Source organism: Equus przewalskii, chromosome 5 (assembly GCF_037783145.1).
Source record: "Equus przewalskii isolate Varuska chromosome 5, EquPr2, whole genome shotgun sequence".
Classification (NCBI taxonomy): domain Eukaryota; kingdom Metazoa; phylum Chordata; class Mammalia; order Perissodactyla; family Equidae; genus Equus; species Equus przewalskii.
The window spans coordinates 19341881-19361350 of NC_091835.1; the positions used below are offsets into that span (position 1 = coordinate 19341881).

Sequence of the window (19470 nt, forward strand, 5' to 3'; positions counted from 1 at the left end):
AAATGATGCTTAGGAGATCCAAACCAAACAATGAAACCTAAAGAAGAAAACTGAAGATCACCTCAAAGAATCTGGAGATTTCCTTCTAATAAGATTTTTCAGTTACAAAACCAAAACCCAGGTAGAAGTAACTTTTCTGCTCTTTTTAAGTATGCTATAAATGGCATACCTGAAATGTTTGAAATATGATGGTATTTGCCACTTTTGGCTTAAGGAAGAGTTGGACACCTTTCGAGATCAGTGGACTGTGCGGGGACCAGTCGACCATGGAGAGGCTGGAGGCTTCCCAGCCTGGTCCTTGACCTGCGTTTGAACCTTGGTCCTAATAGCTAGCAGATTGAGGCAAACTCCGAGGCCTCCTGGAGAACCCATGTTGGTTTGAACTAGAGCAGTCCTGGCTGCAGAACTAGCACTCTGCTTTTACCAGCTGCCTCTCTCCCTACACCCCTGGGAGAGGAACTTAGAGCTGGGTCATGGAGGTTGCCCCTCTTCCATCATGGAGCAGCCTGCAAGAGCCGTCCAGGCCTCAGTCTGAGAGAGACCTGGTTGCCCATAAGAGGTTATCTTGGAACTATTGTGGACAAGACAGGCAACTCCTAAACTTCTTAACACATTTCTCACCCTTCCAAGGTCAGGCCAGCATTTTCAAAAGCACCAGAAGCTCTGAGCTGGTAGCTTCCTTTGCTGATGGAAGTGCCAAGTGTTCTTTGCATAAGATTCTCTAGGAATGAGGCTGTTTGGGAAAGCCAGCTGTGCACCTGAGCAAATTGAAGCCTGATTTGCTCACTGGCTCAGGAGGATATCTGGCTCACCACCCTTAGAACCGTTTCCTGTCCCATCCCATTACTCTTGTTCCATTGTCCTTATGAATGTAATCTGGCCATTGGTTTCACTGGGCTGGAATACAAAGTAAGGTCACATTTCCTTTGATGATTAAATTAAATGACTCGATAGACCTGTTTGCTACTTAGTGTGGGACATTCATTTTTCCCCTTCGGTTCACCTGAAGGGTCTTCCTCAAGCAATGTGTGAGAACCCTGAGGAAGCCTTACTTAGTACTGAATCTGTCATTCTTGTTACTCCCCTGTTGCCACCTGCTGTGAGGATGGTCCTGCTGCCTCCCTTGTCACCCCATCCCAGCCCAGAGGGGCTTAAGGAGGGCCTTTTGCAGGCCCAACAACCCCAACAGGACCTATACCCCTGCTCTCCCAAGGGTGCTAACCCCTTGCACTCATCCCAGCTCCTTCAGCTTACCCACACTGCCTGTTTCCCTGGGACCCACCCTGGAGCAGGAGGGCTGGGTTGCAAGGACTCCCAACAGGAGTCTCGCACTCTAGCTGCCCATAGCCTGCCCTCACCTGTGGTCTAACCTGAGCCCCTGAAAGTAGCTCCTCCATTTTCTGCCTAAGAGAGGTTAGCCTGTCCTTTGTCCAAATGAAAGCCTTGCCTCTAACTAGACCCATTTAAAGCCTTCCTTTGTCTGCTGGTGGAGGCTGACAGAGCGACCTCATTACTGCCCCTTGGGCCCTTTGCTGCCTTCCCTCCTCACCCAGTACCAGGAATGTTGTGCAGTTGGAAACTGTCCTCTCAAGGAAAAGGCTGACTAGTGACAGCTGCCCATGGAAAGGGACAGATGAACCTCATGAAGTCTTGGAGTAGCTGTCATTCTTGCAAGCTGACTTTCCAAGCTGAGCCACTCCACGGGGTGGGGGGAGGGGGGGGGGGGGGGGGCCCTGCAGGCCTTGATTAGAGCCAGCACTGGCACAGATGGCAGCCTATAGGCCTTTCTGTTTTCTTGCTGTGCCTGGCTTGGGGGACTTATTCAGTAAATATCATTGAGTGGAGGACTGTGTGCCTCCTTCAAAGGCATCAGCAAGATGGGAGCATCTGGGCACCGAGAGATTTGAGCCACTGCTTGTTGTCGTCTGGTGGCACAGTTATGGGGTTGGGGCAGGGGGATGTGAGGCTGAATTCCTTTGCTGAGGTAGGAGGAGGAATAATAACAAACTCAAGGGTGAAATTGGGTGACTACGGATCTGTTCAACCAGAATCAAAATATGCTGAGGGGCACAAAAGCCTGCAGGGGGCATCATTCTGTGTCTGTAAATTAAATGACTAGAGCAGTTAGTTGTTAATAGGTATACAAAATGTTCTAAATCTCTACTCTACAGTTGAGCTCAATGACATGCATTGGGCACGTGCTGTGGATAGTCACAGGGCACTGAGTGCCCAGAGTACCTGGCAAAGCTACCCACGCTGAGCCTGTGGACTCACTGAGCAGAAGGCCCTGCCTCCAGTTACCAGAGGAGGGAGTAAGGAAAGATGTACTTTTGTAGAGAGACCTTTTGTGAGACCTTGCTGGGGTAGACAGGAAGGGCTTTCCCGGAAGCAGTCATGACATGAGGAGGGGCACAGAGGTATGAAAGTGCATGCCATGGTCCAGACTTACCCTGTGAGCTACGCAGTGTAGGAGTGCATGGAGCTTTGCAGCAGGAGGAGGGGGGGGCGCCATTCTTTGTGGGACAGGCTCGTGTTTCTCCCCTAAGACTCTGGACTCCTCTTGTCTACCCTGAGATCCTCCTGGGTTGGCACACTTTCCTCAGCACATGCCTGTCTCACCCATCCCTCTATTACAGTCCATATTTGTGCCGGCAACCAACCCCCAGAGAGCCTGGGCTGTGTTTAATTCATTTTTACATCCGCAACATATAGATACCAGGAAGCCATCAAAGGTCCTTAAAGAGGGAAATACCATCAAGCTTGTGTTTTAGAAAAATAACTCAGCTATGTTGTGGCGAGTGGATTAGAGAGAGCAGAACCAAGGGAGTAGGTAGACGTATTATGTGTCAATGTCCTTGAGAGAAATGATGAGCAATTACAAAAGAATAGTAGAGGCCCTGAAGGCTGGTAAAGACCAGGCACAACTCCATCAAGGCTCTGGCTCTGCTCTCCTGAAGGTCTTCTGAGTCTGCTCCCTCTGTGAGTTGGCTTCATTCTCAGGCTGGTAACAAGCTAGTTGCAGCAGTTCTGGCCCTCATGCCCAGAAGCACCTAGCAAACATCCCCTCATGTCTCATTGGCCTCACTTGGATCACTTGTCCATTCCTGAACCAGTTCCAAGGGCCCGGAAATGCCATGCACTGATTGGCTTGGGTTCCTGATCAATTGCTGAAAGGTATATGAGGTTACCTTCTAACTGTCAGGCCCATCCCTGGAGACTGGATCTGCTCACCCCTGGATTCCCTGGACTAGGGTAGGAAGGTGAATAGCTGAATGAAACTAGGGTATCATTAGGCAGGAGGAAATGACTGCTGGCTATGTACCTGTGTCTGCTACAAGGACCAGTTGGACTCATTCATTCATGTATTGAACCTTGCACATAGTAGGTACCTATATATACACACCTGCACACTTGTGGGGACACACTTTGTTGATTGGTCTATCTGGGAAACAGCATATCATCATCCTGGGTGAATTTCAAACCTCTCATGGAGAACCCTCCACCCCTATCTCTGACTCTCCTTTCCTTGACTTCTCCTTGGATCTTGTGGTTGACTGCCCCATCTCCAAGGTCAGACATGGCCTACTCTCTGACCACAGCCTTCAGTCCCTCCCACTCCCTCTTCCAGTGACTCCCACAACTCCTCTCCTTGACCTAGGAGGCCAGTATAGCCCAGTGGTTGGCAATATGGACCACACTTCAGTTCTGCCACTTACTTGGTAGTTTAGGCTAAATACTTAAAACTCCTCTGTAAAATAGGGGTAGAAACCAACCTCCCAGGGCTGTTGAGAGGATTAAAGTCACACAGGAAAGACGCTTAGGGCAGAGGATATACTTAATAAATATTAGCTCCATACAAGACATTTGTCACCCAGAGCCTTCTGTTTTCTTCCAGTCAACCACTTTCATTTTTATTTCCTGCCTGTTCCCCCCTAGAGTCCCTGGTTCATCTGTTGCCAATATCATATCTCTGCTCCCTTGCTCTCTCAAACCTGTTCTTCCCTCAAACCTTCCTGGCAAATGCTGAGCTTTGGACCAACCTCACTTTCTTCATGCCAATGTCTAGGTTACTAGAAAAAAATCAACAACTGGGCAGATGGTTGCTACAGTAACTTCAGTTCCTGTGGCCTCAGCTGGACCCTTAATGCTCCCTGGCAAGCCTCATGCTCTTCCCTGGTCAACTGTTTTTCCTATTCTCCAAAGAAGCAATTTCAAACCTTCATCACTTTTCTCCAACTCCCATTCCTTCCCTCACCAAACCCTCCATTCCTTGCAGATAATTTGGCCTCCTAATCTTCAGAAAAGAACAAAAATCAAACTGAAACATTCCAAACCACCACCATCCCCATCCCCGCCTTGCCAATCCACAGATATATCTGCATCCCTGCTCAGCCTTCCCTACTGCTACAGTGGAGAAAGGGTCTTCCACTGTGTGTTGAATTCTAATCCCTCCTGTCATCTCAGACTTTGACGCTGCATTTATCTCTGTCTCTCCTGTGTCTTCACCCCCTCCCTCTATAGTGCCTCCTTCCTAGCAGCATTTAAACAACACTCTCCTTCAATCCCACACCCTATTACCTATCCCATTCCATTACATTCATCTTGGCTCTTCCTCTTCACTGTCTGATTTGCTAAAAGAGTTCTATATACTCAGGATCATCATTTCCTTACCTTCTACTAATTTTTCAACCCATCATAGCCTGATCTCTGCTCCCACCACTCTCCCAAGAGTCCTTGTTGCTAAATCCAATGGATTCTTTGTTTGGGATGCTTATTCCTCTCTTATTTGACCTCTTAGAAGGATTTGACGCTGCCTCCTTAAGACATGTTCTCTCCTTGGCTCCTGTAACATCATAACTCAAAACTCCCATGGCCACTCCTTCTCAGTCTCCATTGTCCAGCTCTTAAACATAGCTGTTCTATCAAAGACCTCATTTTTACTTAGGTACTCTCTCAGGACAGTCGTATCCACTCTAAAGGCTTCAGTTGCTGTCTTACCATCCAGAGGTCCCCAAATTTGTACCTCCAGATTACAGTCTTGCTTATACAATTTAGAACTGGTTATACAGCTGCCTACTAGTCATCTCCACTAAGATGCCTCTCAGGCACCTTAGAATCAGCACTCCCAAACAAAACTCAAGCTCTTCTCCCACACCTGCTGTTGCTTCTTGTCTCGGTGAGTAGCAACACCATCCACCCTGCTGCCCAAGGCAAAGAACCTTAAACATTATCTCTGGTTCCTCCCTCTCTCTCAGACTTTATATCCATCACCAAGTCCTGTAATTCTGCTAACGTGGAAAGAGCATGGGTTTTGGTTGAAATTCTAATTCTAATTGTGGTTTGGACAAATTACTTACCTTTCTCAGCCTCAAGTTCCTCACCCGTAAAAAGGAAATAGTAATACCTAATTCAAATGGTTGTGGTCAGGATGAAGGAAACCCTTTACTTGGTCGTCATTCAATAAATGTGAGTTCTCCATTCAGTAAATATGTGTGCCTTTCTGTCCCCATTCCCTCTCTCCCCCTCCCCATCACCACCTATACCCACTTGCCTTATTGTTGAATTGGTATGTACATAGTCTCTTGACCTTGAGAATCCTCCTGGAATTAAATTTCCCATAATTCCTTCATGACGAAGGACTGCAGTTTGTATCTCATCGTGCCTATCGTGAAGAATTTGGAAGATGCCGAGAAAATAAGGCCATCACTGTTGCCATTTTGATATCATTCCTTCCAGTCTTTCTTCTATGCAGTCTTTGTTCTTATTTACAGAGTTTTCTTGGTGTATAATCAAGTAAGCATCCTGCCTTTTTTCCTCTAATGCAAGTATTTTTTCCCAGGTTAATAAAATTTCTTCATAAACAGTTAAACAGCTATGTGCTATTCTGCATGTGACTGTAGTATAGTTTATTTAACCATCCTGCTATTGCTGGTCTTTTAGATTCTTTCCAATAAAAATACTGAGGTGAAGAGTTTTGCAAAAAAACTTTGCCTTCTATGTTTATGATAATTTTTCTAAGCTGTAAATTCATAGCCTGAATCACTATTTCAAATCAAAGGATTTGAAAATTTCTGAGCAGTGCAGACTTTGAAATGGACTAAATGAGTATAGGCCTGACCTCAGCTGCGAAGAGAAAAGGATTATTATTAATAGATTTTTAAAAATAATTATTTTCTGTTTTACTGAAAGAGGGCTGGGAAGATCCAAGCAGTGCTCTGTAGGGAAAACACGCCTTTGACTTCAAGTTCTTGGCTTCCTGATGGTAAAGAAGGGCTTGTTTCTGTTTTTGTATTTTCCTCTGGGTCAGTGAGAGGATAGGCCATTTCTGTGAGCTCGTTTTCCTCTACGGGAGAGAAAAATTGTCTAGCATCTAATGATGCAGGTCATTAGCTGTGTTAACAGCCTTGCAGTTAAAAAGAAAAAGTTATAATAATGTATCTTCCTAATGTGCAGTTAATTTTAGTTAAAATTTCCCTGGTGATTTTAAAACCCAGGGCATTTGTAAATCCCCTAATTGGCTCTGCCTTTGGAAATGTTAAAAGTGCCATGACTGACTCAGCCCTAGCAGGACACATAGAACCTCACTGAGCTCTGGCTTCCCAGCGACACAGAGTTCTGCACTCCCCTGAGGGCTCCCCTCCAGAAGCCAGAAAGAAACCAAGACTTTGTTACCAGAGTGCTTGTTCCTGATCTTCCCTAATCAGAGAAAGCTGCTGAGTGCCTGAAAGTTAACATGTCCAAAATCAAACTTTTAACTCCCTACCTATCCCCAAGTTCAGTCTTCCCACTCAGCAATGGAACAACCACCTGCCTGGTTGTTCAAATCAAAAACCTGAGCCCTCCTGGATTTCTTCTTTTCCGTCCTTGCCACTCCCCAGCAGTGATTCCATCAGCATATCCTGTCGATTCTGCTTCTAAAAATTGACTTCCAAGATAGAGCTCAAATTGTCCATTTCTCTTCTTCTCGCCTGCCCGCCCTCCAGCCCCAGTCCCCATCACCACTCACCTGTGCTACTCAGTAGCCTCCCACAGGGCTCCCACTTCTGCTCTTTCCCCTACAGTCTGTTCACTATGCAGTAGCCAGAGGGATCTTGCTAAAACATACTTTGATCATGTCATCCACCCCTTCCTTAAAACATGTCAAAGGCTCTCCTTTGCTGTTAAGGTAAAGGTCAAAAATTCTAACATGGCCAACAAGATCCTACATGTTCTGCCCTGGCCTTCCTCTTCAGCATCGCTGCCCACCATGTTCCCCGTATATGGCGAGTTCCAGCTCACCGGCCACCCTTCAGTTTCTGGAACTGCTGCACCAGGGCCTCTGTCCTTGCTGTGCTCTCTGCCAAGGAGAGCCTTCCTCTCTCCCCATCATTCCCTCCTGCAGTCTAGGTAACCCCCTCCTCCTTCCCTAATTCCCAGTCTAGGTCAGGTTATTTACTTCTGTGGAAACACAGGAATTTTCTTCCTGCTTCAGAGAACCTTTTGTTGTTATTTTTTTAAAAGCTTCAGTGCATGGTTGTGTTTCCTAGTTGTTATTAGTTCTCTATGTGAGCCACCACCACAGTAGGACAATTGACAGGTGGGTGATTTGGTTCCAAGATCAGGAAACAAGCCTGGGCCGCAGCAGTGAACAGCGCCAAATCTTAACCACTAGACCACCAGGGCTGGCTCTCAGGGAACCTATTTTAATTTGAAGTCTTATATGTACATATTCATTGTGTGATTGCGTAATTGAGGTCTGTCTCCTCTACTGCACTGTAAGATCATGAAGAAGGCCTGTCTGCTCCTGTTCATTCTACTTTCCCCATCAGCTGGCTCAATGTCTGGCACTAAGTATGTGCTTAGTAAATGATTGGTTGCATGCTGAGTGAATAGATAGAGTCTTGATAACATCCTCATTGATGACAGTGTCCCTGTAAGGCATGGGCTCTTCCCAGAGGTGGCAGGCCCAGGTTTTCCACAACGCGTCATCTGGAGGGAAGTATGATTTTACTTGATCTTTTTTTTTTTTCTCTTGGCATTTCAGCTGTCAGAATGAATAGAGCATGCTGCCCAAAACTTACTTGTTTTCTGTTCTCTCTTTATTCAGCTAAAGCTTGCTTTTACTCTGGACCATGAGACTGGATTGCCTCAAGGATGTCACATCTACGAGTACCGAGACAGCAACAAGTAAGCCACTCGGTGGGAAAGCATGTCATCTCTCCACGTCCTGCAGGGGTAGCACCTAGGGACTTTCTTACCGTGGGCTTCCCGGACAAAGTGATTGTCAGGAGGGGAATCACACCTTTTGCAGCTATACTAGAAAATAGCTGGCACAGAAGTCTTTCTCCTGTAAATCTCTTTTGCCCCTACATATAGGACTTGCAGTACTTGTGTAGGAGGAGTTGTGGTGTCTTAGAAGTATATTCCAAAGCAAACCTTCCTTCCCAGGCTCCTGCTTTCCTCTAGACCCTCCCCAACTTTGTCTCCAGTCGTGTGCTTGCTAATTTGGTCCACTGTGTGCCTTCAGCTTTTGCTGCAGTTCTGTCTGACAGTAGCTGTCTTTGTAGGTTTTGTTGTGATCGTCTACCTTGTGAATTTTATAGTTGAGGGATTTCTGGGTACTTACAGAGACTTAAGTAGGTGGCCTTGTCAGAAATGTGGCACCTGGCATAGTTTTATGACACCTTCTTTCTTCATCACAGACTGCCTCCTTGACTGCGTATTTTTGTCTGTGAGACAGTGGCAGTGGTGGTGAGTGAGGCAGAGGGAGTATGCCCTGATGATGACAGTGACGATGAGGATGATGAATGATGATGTCAGCCTCCGTTGAGCACCTACCATGTGTTAGGCACGGTGCAGGGGATATTATGTTTGTTATTCCATTTAATCCTTACAACAACCTAAAGAGTTTTCTTTTATTACTGTTGAATTTGTGGAAGCTGAGGTCTAGGGAACGTAAGTAACTTGCTTAAGGTCACTTACCACAGTTGTGTGAGGCAGAGTCAACATTGTCACATTTACTCAGGAAAAAGAATAGATGAAAGACAGTTGTTGTCCCAAATTGCTACTTTTGGAAACCCAAGTCGCTGACGAGAACAGTCCCAACCCGGACTTGAGGACTAATTGTTTAAATATCCAAGCTGTTTAATTTTACCCATTGGAAGAAATCAAATAGGCACATGCCAATGGGACTGTACATTACCTTCCAGAAGAGAAACTCATGTCTTCCTCCAGAACTCTTGCTCTGTTATGGGTGAAGCTGGGTTACTGGGTGCCTTCATGACCAAATCTCCATTTGGACTACCTTCAAGGCATTATCACTCTTTGTAATTTATCTTTAGGAGGATCCCATAGTAAGCTATTGTGTATGTACCTTCAGTCCCACCAAATTAATCATTTAGGAAAGGCTGACAATGCGTCCTTTGACACCATCATTCCTCCTCTTTGATGGCACCATTTCTGGAAGACAGTTCCAGGGTTTCTAGGCCTTTGTGTCAGAAATGCCATCTCAGCATCTCATAATGTTTAATTCAGCAGAGAAGTAGGGCTTGACTTCTGTGGGATCAGGGACTTGCAGGGACAATTGAGCGAGTCCCTTGGTGGCAGGGCAAGCATCTCTAGAGAGTAAGAGAAACATAAGCCATAAGCTGCTTGGCATGCCGCTCTGCCACCCTCCTTGTCAGCACTCCCTGGGTTGGTGCTTGCTGGGTGGCAGTGGATGGCAGACTGCACACAAATTGTGGCAGTAAAAACAGATCTTTAGGCCAAGGGATATTTACAGACTCCAATTCTGACCTGACTCTCTGCTCTAAGGAAAGAAGATTGGCAGAGTTTTTGTTCAGTGAGAGAAGGGCACTGGCTCTTCTTCCTTTAGGTTCATATCTTAGCAGGTCAGAGGTCCAGTGACAACAACAACTCAGATTGTCTTTGAAGCTGAGAGAAGAAAATAGCCTAGCTCTGTTTCTTGGCCTAACTCCCAACTCCTAGCATATTATCAGAGTAAGCAATGTAAGAGAATTTAGAGGCTGTGAAAATTGATAAGCTTTGGCCTCCAAAGACCTGTTAAAAAAGGTGTTTGTGTAGGAAGCTGCATAGAGCCATGATGTAGGAAAGTATGGCAATCAGATGCCTCAGTGACCCCTCCCTACGGTTCTCTCTTGCTTCTCTTAGAGGCAGTCTTGGGGTTCATTCTCAATCTGTGGACAAATTTCCTAACCTCTCTGATCCTCAGGTTTCTTCATCTGTTAAGAACAGTGGGACTGATGATACCTTCCAGGTATGATTGTCATAGAGATTGAATGATATCACATGTTAACAACATCCTCACCGCCCTAGCATATAGAATGCCCGTGGGAAGTGTGGATTGCCTCTCCTTCCCAAACAGAAAAATCATCTCGTGATTTCTATGCTGTTTTCCCAGTGCACTCAGGGCTGCATCCACGAGCTGTGTCTGCAGGTAACAGAGTATTGAGTAGGGAAGAGGCTGGTGCACACACCTTTGACAGCCCTCAGCTGTGTGTAGTACACTCTGTCCAAAGGCAAACTCCTCTCCCCACTTGTGAATTGTGAAGTGAGGCACGGAGAACCCCATGAGCTTCACAGTAACTTTCTCCTCTCCTTCAGGCTTTGCCCTGTCTGTTTGCCTCTGTTCACTTTTAGAGTCATTTCCCCTACAGTGCCCGAATCCAAATATTACCGTAATAGTGGTGTTGTGGAGATGAGGCTATTCTTCCCCAGGTCCTAAGGAGCCCATGTTGTCTCAGCCAAGTAACATGAAGGCAACAGCAGCAGAGAGATAAGGTTCTACATACGAAAGAAATTAGCTTGATATCTGAACATTAGTTTGGTACAATTAATTATTGAAACTACTGCTTTGATCTGGGTATTCCCTGCAGTGTAATTTGTAATCATTTTGGTATTCTCTCTGCCAAATTCAATCCGTCAGCAAAGTAGTTGTTCTGAATAAGTACTGAGGCTGTTGGACGGTTCTCCCCCATGGTCTTTTCTTTCAAATGGAGTGGGCCTGAAAATAGGCACTCTGCTTCTATATTCCCCGGACTCTTACTAGCTTCCTTTGCTGGAACATCCTGGTAGCCCCAGTCTTGGGCTCTGTATCATCTCCCTCACCTTCTACATAAAGGGGCTCATATCTGCCTTTGGGCTCCTGGAAGGATAGGCCCTGAGACTTGTCCATCTCTGGTGGGACTTGGACCCTGCCTCCTCTTGGACTGGAGGGCACAGTTCCCAGGTAAACATTCTTAAAGCTCTGAGGTCGTTAGAAGAAAGAAGCTGCCCTGTTGTGCCTTGGGTTAGATTAGTAAAGCTCTTCACCCTGAATTATTCTGTCAGCCTCCCAAAAGCTGTTCAAATCTGTATGTAAGAGATGTGAGGTCTCTGCCTCCCTCCACCTCCAGACAGATAACTGCCAGTCATGACTCATGGACCTGAGGACCACCTTCTTTTTCTTTGTTGCAGAAAACTTCACCTACCTTTAATATTAAAACCAGTGAATCGGGGACTGATTGAAAGTTATCTTTCTCAAATTAGAGTTTGGCGATCTCTTCGTAGGGCAAAGAACAAGCTTAAAATGGCAACTAAGTGATTCGTGAGAATTCATTTAAGTATTTATTAAGCCCCTGCTCCATACAATGTGTTGTGCTGGGCACTAGGGAGACAAAGATAAATTAGACCTGGTCGGTGACCTCAAGGAATTTATATAAATAGCAGATTGCACTGCAGCAGGGATGATGTGTGCTTCAGTGGTGCTGTGCGAGCAGGGATGAGGAAAAGGACTACTTCCAACTTCAGAGCAACTGCCTGGATGGTAGTACCCTTCGTTGACCAGAACTTTGTCCAGAGTGCTCCCTTCTCTCCATTCCCACTCCCACCCTCCTCACTGCCAGGGCTGCTGAGCTGCTTTGTACACTGTTCTTTTAGCTCTTTGACCTCCAACGTATCCTCTCTGCAGCCTGAGGGAGCTTCACATGTCTTCTCATTCTGGTTGCTTTTAAGACCTGATTTTTGTCTTTGCTGTTCTGTGGTTTTACTACATCATGTAAAAGAGTAGAGTCATCTTTATTATATTGCTTAGAACTCAGTGTCGTTCTTCTCATTTAGAAATTCTTGTCTGCTTGCCCTCTAATTCTCTCTAATCTCTCTGTCTCTGGAACTCCTCTTAGAAACCTACCATCTTTTCTGGTTTTCCTCTCTTTTTTCCATCTCCATTTCTGCCAGTGCTGCATTCTGGGACACTTCCTCAAAGATGTCTGTCAGTTTATGAATATCCTCATAGCTGTGTATAATCTGCTCTTTAATACCCCTTCCCAATTTCAGTGTTTAGTTTTTATTTTTAGTTTTTAGAAGTTCTATTTGGCATTTTTTAAAATCAGCCTATTGTTTTTTAGTGTCCTAGTTTTTATTATGGTTTCTATTCCTTTCATCTCTTCAATTATTTTGATTATACGTATTCTATAGCCTCTTTTAAATTGTTCAATTACTTCTAGTTCTAAGGGTACCAGTTCTCCCATGTGTTGTGTCTGTAGACTCGCCTTTATGGTGGTTCATTTCCTCACATGGTTTGTTCTTTTTTGTCAGGAGATCATCTTAAGCAGAGATTGTTTTTATTCTGGGAGTCTCATATACCCCAGGTTGTGGATGTGTCCTTTCATCACTTTTCCATTTGTTCTCCCAGGAGTTGGGGAGTTCCATAAGTCTTGCTAGTTTGATGTTCACCTCTTGGCTTAGAATTCTTAGAACCTTGGGCCAGCCCTGTGGCATAGTGGTTGGGTTCACACTCCACTTCGGCAGCCCAGGGTCACTGGTTGGCATCTTGGGTGTGGACTTAGCACCACTCATCAGGCCATGCTGAGCTGGCATCCCACATAGAAGAACTAGAAGGACCTGCAACTAGGATATACAACTATGTACTGGGGGGCTTTGGGGAGAAAAACAAAAGAATTCTTAGAACCTGGGTGTGTACATTCAGCCTCCACACCCACATGTAGTACAGGCTTGGGATCTCCATTCTGCAAAGGAGACACCTCCGCTACACGCCGCATACATACATTCCTCTGGGCTATGAGAAGGGTCTTCCTGGTCCCTGTTCGAAGACCAACAGCCCCTCCTGGATCCTGGCTTTAGGCATGGCTCTCAGTTCCAGTTCCCTGGCCAGGTCTTCTACCTCCTGTGGGCATTGAAGTCCCAGCTTCTGTAACTACAGTCATGCGTTGCTTAATAACAGGGATACATTCTGAGAAGTGCATCTTTAGGTGATTTCATCGTTGTGGGAACATCATAGAGTGTTCTACACAAATAGCCTGCTACACACATAGGCTATATGGTACTAATCTTATGGGACCACCATTGTGTGTGTGGTCCATCATTGACCAAAAGGTTGTTGTGCAGCACATGGCTGTGTATCAAAGTCTGATAGTCCCAGCCCCAGTTGCCATGGTAGATTATGGCTTTGATGTAGTTTCTTCTTTCAGGTAACTGGGAATTTTCCTTTCATTCTTCCATGCTCAGTTACATATTTAAATTATTCTTTTGGTATATTTTATTCAACATTTCTATGTGTTTGTGTTGGGAAAGAGGTCTGCATCAGTTCAGTCTGCAATTTTGTCAGAACCAGAGGTCTGAATGAACTTTTTTACATATGAATCTGATTACTCACTCATTCAAGAAGCACAGAGAGAGTTTCTGTTAGGTCCCAGTGCAGTCCTAGGCACTGAGGCTGCAGAGCTGAATTAACACTCACATGGGCCTCAGAGGCTCATGGGCTAGTGAAAGGCACTGGGCATCCATCACCAGCAGGACGGCCCTGTAACTGGGCCCTCACCTGCTCCCGTGTACCCTACGTTCCATGTTCCATCCCTACCAGACCACCTCGAGTCTCCCATGTGCAATGTGTCTCTGTGTGACCGTGGCATTCCCTGTTTCTACAACACCGCTCTTTCCCACAGTCCTCTCCTCATCCAGGTGGGTAACCCCTACTTGTCCTTTCACTCTCAGCTAAGTGTTACTTCTGGGAAGCCATTCCACATCCCTCACGACCATCACTAAAGGCTGAATAGGTGAACCTTCTCGGTGGTCCTGTGCCACACCTGTCTGGTTCTGCTTCAGCGCTTGTCACAGTGCACTTCAGGCATTGGTTTCCTTGTCTGCCACCTCCACTAGGCTGAGGCCTTTTAAGGTCAGGGCCTTGCTTTGTTCATTTCATTCCCCCTGGTGCCTAGCCCAGGACCTGGCAGATAATGCTTGATGAAGGGAGTGGGGGGAACGTAATTTAGTCCTTTTAGAGCGGGAATGAGGAGTCAAATCTCTTTCCAACCTTTGTCTTTTCATTTGTTGTGGGATTATGAGGATTAAATTACTCATGACATCAGGGAAAACTGTCCCCTTGGATAGTTTATGAATTCTGAAGAACTAACATGTAAAAGAAAGAAGCTGTGAAAATTTGGTTTAACTCTGTAAATATACTAGTAAATATAGTTATTTACCTCAGTGCCTACCACTTTTTGCCTGATAGTGAGGCATAGTAATAATTATGAAGAACTTTAAATGTGCCAGACTTGCAGAAGCTGTGTTTGATGTCGAGCCCACACTTCGTTCATGACCTCTAGAGCTCTGAGCCATGTGGTAAGAGTGATAGGAGCTGCTACCTTCTGAGTGCCCGCACCTCACCAGCGCTGGGCCAGGGGCATACCCAGGTTATTTGTAGCTCCAAAACTGTTCAAGACAGATCTTAGTTTTGTAGTTTTACAAATTCCAAAAAGAAAAAGACTAAGAGTCAGAGAGGTTTACCTGCCCAAGGTCACACAGTGGTCAAGAGCAGAGCGTGGATTTTACTCCAGCTCCAGCAGATTCCAAGGCATGTGTTGGGCTTCACACTACCTGCCTTTCTCTCCACAATTTAAAGCTCGAGGGAGTTGTGATTCTAGCCTCTTGGAGGCAGGCCTCCCCTGGACGCTCTCTGTCTGGGAAATTCTGGGATTCCTAGGCCCTCTGGACCCTGGGTGGGTGGACAGCCTGGTCTGGTAGGACAAACTTCTGACTTGTCATCGTAAATCTGAGTTTGATCAGTCGTTCTCTGTGGGAGGTCGTCATCTGTTTGTGATGCAGCCCATCCATTAGGAACATGAATATAACAATAGATCTCAGGGTTGGGGGAGAATGGAATGGAATGGAGTGAGGGGATGTGTGATCTGGCTGTGTCAAATGGAAAATACTTCAGAGTTATTGAGTGTGCTTACCCTTAGTACCTGCCTGAGTGGCCAGTGCAGTGGGTCCTGGCAGACCCAGGCTCCAGCATCTCTTCCCCGTGCACAGCTCTGCCTCGCCCTGGTCCAGTCTCCCTTGACACCAGCAGCCAACTCCCCCACCTCCACCTTACTCTCGGGACAGGTTAGTTTGCTAAGCTAATGAAACGAAATCTTTTGTTTTTTTCCTGCCTATCTAAATGACTCATTTTGGCACTTTGAGCCCATATCATCAAAACAAATAGCCAACCTCTGGAGGTATCAGAGAGCGCTTCCCCATGGGATTAATTTTCCTCAGCTCAGTGCCTTCCCACCGTCATAAACCCACACTGAAGGAAAGCAACACTGAAACCTTCTGGAGGAGAGGGCAGTTCTGGTCCTCATGTCCTCTCCTCTCCGCACCCCATGGGCACCTCGTAGCTCAGGTCACTGGCCTTTTCTGGCAACAGCCAGAGCTGAGGCAGGGCTGGGAGCCTCCAAGCCCATCTTGATTCTTTCCCTCAACCTCTGAACACATAGTCCTTTCTGGACCTGAGGGCTTCCCAACATGCTGCCCTGCACGGTGGGGGACTGGCCTGCTCAGTAACCCCTCAGTCTTGGGACACGCTCCACACAGGCAGATCAGACCCAGAGGACCAAGCTTAGGATCACACTGGGATTTTCTTTCTGTTGTTTTGTTCCATCATGGAGGATGCACTGGGTCAGTTCAGGTCCACTGACAAGTAGACTCTCAGACAGGATTAATGTGTGAGAGATGTGTTAGAGGAGGAAGGGAGAAATAGGAGCAGGTATAAGACTGCGGATGGTGGCACTGGCCTGTGAAGGAGAGGGACAAGGAAAGGGGGCTGGCTGGCAGAGTCTCAGCCTGCAGCACCATTCCAAGAAACTTTTAGTCAAGCCAGTGGAACGTCCTCAAGCTAGAGTTGCTTGATGGAGGAGTCTCCTGCCCATGGGAGTGGGCCTGTCTCGGGTTTCCTGCCGTGCTCCATTGCCTCTGGGCACAACCTGTGCACATGCCTTGCGGATCCAGAGGGCCGTTTGTCTGAATGAGGCCAGCCTTGTCATGGCAGCCACAGTTTACCCCTGGCACTGCACAGATCTGCTTCTCCATGCCGGTGTGGGGAGCAACTTCTCTGTGGCTCCTGTGGGCCTCTCTTCCCGAGAAGGAGCTTAGAAAGGAGACATTAATGAGAAAAACTACCACCTCCATTACCATGGTGGAACTCGGGGCCCCAACTGGTCTTCCCTCTCCCCCTTCTCCTCAGTCCATGCAAAACTCTTCTCCCCACTCAGCAAGCGCGTCAGCAGGTCTCAGCAGCTTAGCTGCTGATGAGACCCAACCTTCATTGTGAGGTTCTGAGCCCTTGGCTGTCATATCTTTCTCAGGCCAGGGTTGATGCATATGTCTATCTTTCTGTTCACAGTGGGGCAAGGGAGCACCAGGAGATTGCCTTGGGTTCCACACACCTCCCTCCCTGCCCCTTCTCTGATCTTGGTTCATTATCCCCCGGTCCTGACTCCTTCTCTCATCTGCTGGCCCTTGGACACACAGAGTCCAAAGAATCCTAGCAGTAGCCATCACTGGTAGTTCAGACGGCCCCTTGCCATGTTACCTCTGGCCTCTAAGACCTCAGGTTCCGTTATCCCCATAGGTGTTAATGAGCCCAGCTCTGTGACCCCCTCTCCTGCTGTCCTCTCTGTCCTGCAAAGAAGAGCCAACACCACACTCCTTAACTATGCTGGTATCCCTCTCACCAGCACATTTCTGATGACCCTGGTGAAGAGGGTGTCCTGTGGGCCCTCCCACAGAACATAGGCCTCTGCTGGGTCTTCTGGACTTAGCAATACCTCCATTCCAGCATGGCTCCTTCCCTCAGCCTCTCTTCCTTCCTCTGCTCTCTGCCAGGGCAATTCATGCCTTTCCACTTTTTTCAGCCTTACCTGTCACTTTCTCCAGGCTTCTAAGGACCACCCCAGCAGTGAGTTTGCCCCATCCCCTGGGGTCTTTGCCAGGATGCTAAATCCCACATCCCAAGAAAATACCCCCAAGTCAATGAATTCTTGCTCATCTTATTTCCTGTCCTCCCTGATCAAGCCCGTCAAACCTTGCTAACTAATTCTTCTCACTCTTGGTAAGATAATCTCTTTCCTCCCTTATCAGGCCCAGCACACCCCCAGCTGGATTATCCTGGCATTATACCCTAGTTCGGGGCCTGGACGCCCCAGAAAGGAGGTAGAGGATGCTGCTGAGGAGAGGGGAGAGACCTCTGTAAGTCTTTCAGTGCAGGGGTATTGCCAGCCTTCTGAGAGAAGCATAGGCCACCTTTTGTAAGCTACCAAAGAGGTCCTCTGGCTCTCCCACTTAGCCTCTAACTGCTTGTGGAGAGCCCTCAGTCTGTCATAGTCCCCCTGCTGGTATTAACACACCTCACAGTAACCAGCCAATTGCCCAGTCCTGGTAGACTGCACCTCCTGGGCTTTCAAATGCTTGAATCAACACAAAATCAAGCAAAGACTTTTTCCCAGGTCGCCACTGGTGAATCTTTGAGCAGTTGGGCCACCACTTTGTGCCAAGGACTCTCCATGCTCCACATACCACTCAGAAGAGCATCTCCTTTACCCACCAGGTAGTAAGTGAGCCAGTCCCCAAACTCCGTCTTTCTACCTGTTTTCTCAGATCCACTCCAGTGCCACTTGTGTTAGTTCAAGTTTGCAGAGAAGCAGATAGCAGAACAGGATTAGAAGGGGAGAGAGGAGGAGAAGGCAAAAAGACAGCCTTCAGACCTTGATATAGATGCAGCCTCTGTGGAGGGGGGGGAAGGAGGAGGGCCGGGTAGGAAGAATCTCAGCCTGGAGCTCAGTTTTAAGAAAGGTTCAGCCAGGCTGATGGAAAGTCCTGGAGCCATAGTCACTTGTTGGAGGAGTGTCATGTCCTGCAGGACCCTCTGAGTGCTCCATTGCTGGCTGGAAGCAGCCCACGGGAAGTGTGGCCTAGGCACAAATCCAGTAGTGGGTCAGAGGGGCTGCAGCTTGGGCCATCAAGCAATTTATGCTCCCGTGGCAGGAAATCTGAGAGGCACCTTTTCATGGCCACCACACTTGAGTGGGAAAGAGAGTAAGTAGGGGCTCCTGTGTAAAGCCCTGTGTTTAATCCATTTCTCCCTCTGCTTGGTTCTTATCCTCTTCCTTCACCTAAATACGCAGAGGGAGTATTTCCCAGCAGCCTTGACACTTCACACCAACAGTGGCACTTCCCAGTACTTTGGAAATGGCACTTTGTGTCTGCACCTTGGACCTGACGCCAGTGCCTCAGGCTAGGCAGCCATGTTACTTGACAGTGTGCAGACCTCCCATGGACACTGCCAGGTTGGAGTGAAGAATGCCTTCTTGGTCTCGGTGAAGCCCTTAGTTAGGAGAAAGGGGAGCTGGAAATCATGGGAGAGGAGGGGTTTGGGGAAAATTGGAGGCAACACAACCAGAGAGAGGTGCCAGAAGTGACCTCATGGGAACTTGCCCGCAGCTGTAGCGTGCATGTTGGAGTTGGCCGCTTACAGAGCAGGTGTGAGCTCACCATTTTCCATCACAGCCATTAGTGTTGGGCATCGGTGTGATGCAGGCACAGTTCTTGCTTAAGCTGCGGGAATTGAGATGGTGATCAATGAAGGATATGCTTCTCCACCTTCCACGCCATACAGAGAGATGGTGGGGTGGCTCTTTATTCCCTCCCATTGCCTCACTTCGTGCAGCAACAGTTATGATATCCTGGCTGCCAAAATGCAGTGTTCCATTTGACCTTAGTTTTCCCTATGAAGAAGAGAAAAGAGTATAAACACTCCCATTTTACAGAGAGGGAGAGCAGTTCCCTAAGAGGTCCCCTGCTGTAAACAAGAGGCAGAGCCAGATCCCACCTCAGCCACGTGATACACTCTCGGGGCAGGGCTCGGAACAGCTACACACTGGTGGTGCTGAGCTGCCCTTCGTCCAGGGCAAGGAGGGCAGCAAGGCCTGGGTCAGTGCGGCTGCCTCCTGTGTTGCTTATGTCACATTTGGGTTACAGTCACTTAGTCTCCCACAAATGTAACTCAACCCACGTGTGACAGGGCAGGGAGAAGCTCTTAATCAGCTGTTCTGAGTCAGCTGATTAGTCAGGAAAGAGTTTTCCCCACCTACTGGGAGAATGGGGGAGGGATGGAGCCTGAAGTGATATTTTAAGGTGCTGCATTGCCTCAGCGGA

The 19470-nt window shown here is 47.3% G+C and overlaps 1 protein-coding gene across 33 annotated transcripts in view; it reads left to right on the forward strand.

The window, feature by feature from the left end:
• The window catches only part of DIS3L2 (DIS3 like 3'-5' exoribonuclease 2), a 344241-nt gene that overhangs the window by 293234 nt on the left and 31537 nt on the right, over nt 1-19470 (forward strand). For all 33 annotated transcript variants that reach the window (XR_011540208.1, XM_070620166.1, XM_070620179.1 and 30 more), the window contains one exon: nt 8087-8166. Coding sequence is in view for 32 of the 33 variants with exons in the window: in XM_070620166.1 (XP_070476267.1) it covers nt 8087-8166 (80 nt within the window). In the remaining variant the exon portion in view is untranslated. The remainder of the gene's footprint in view (nt 1-8086; nt 8167-19470) is intronic.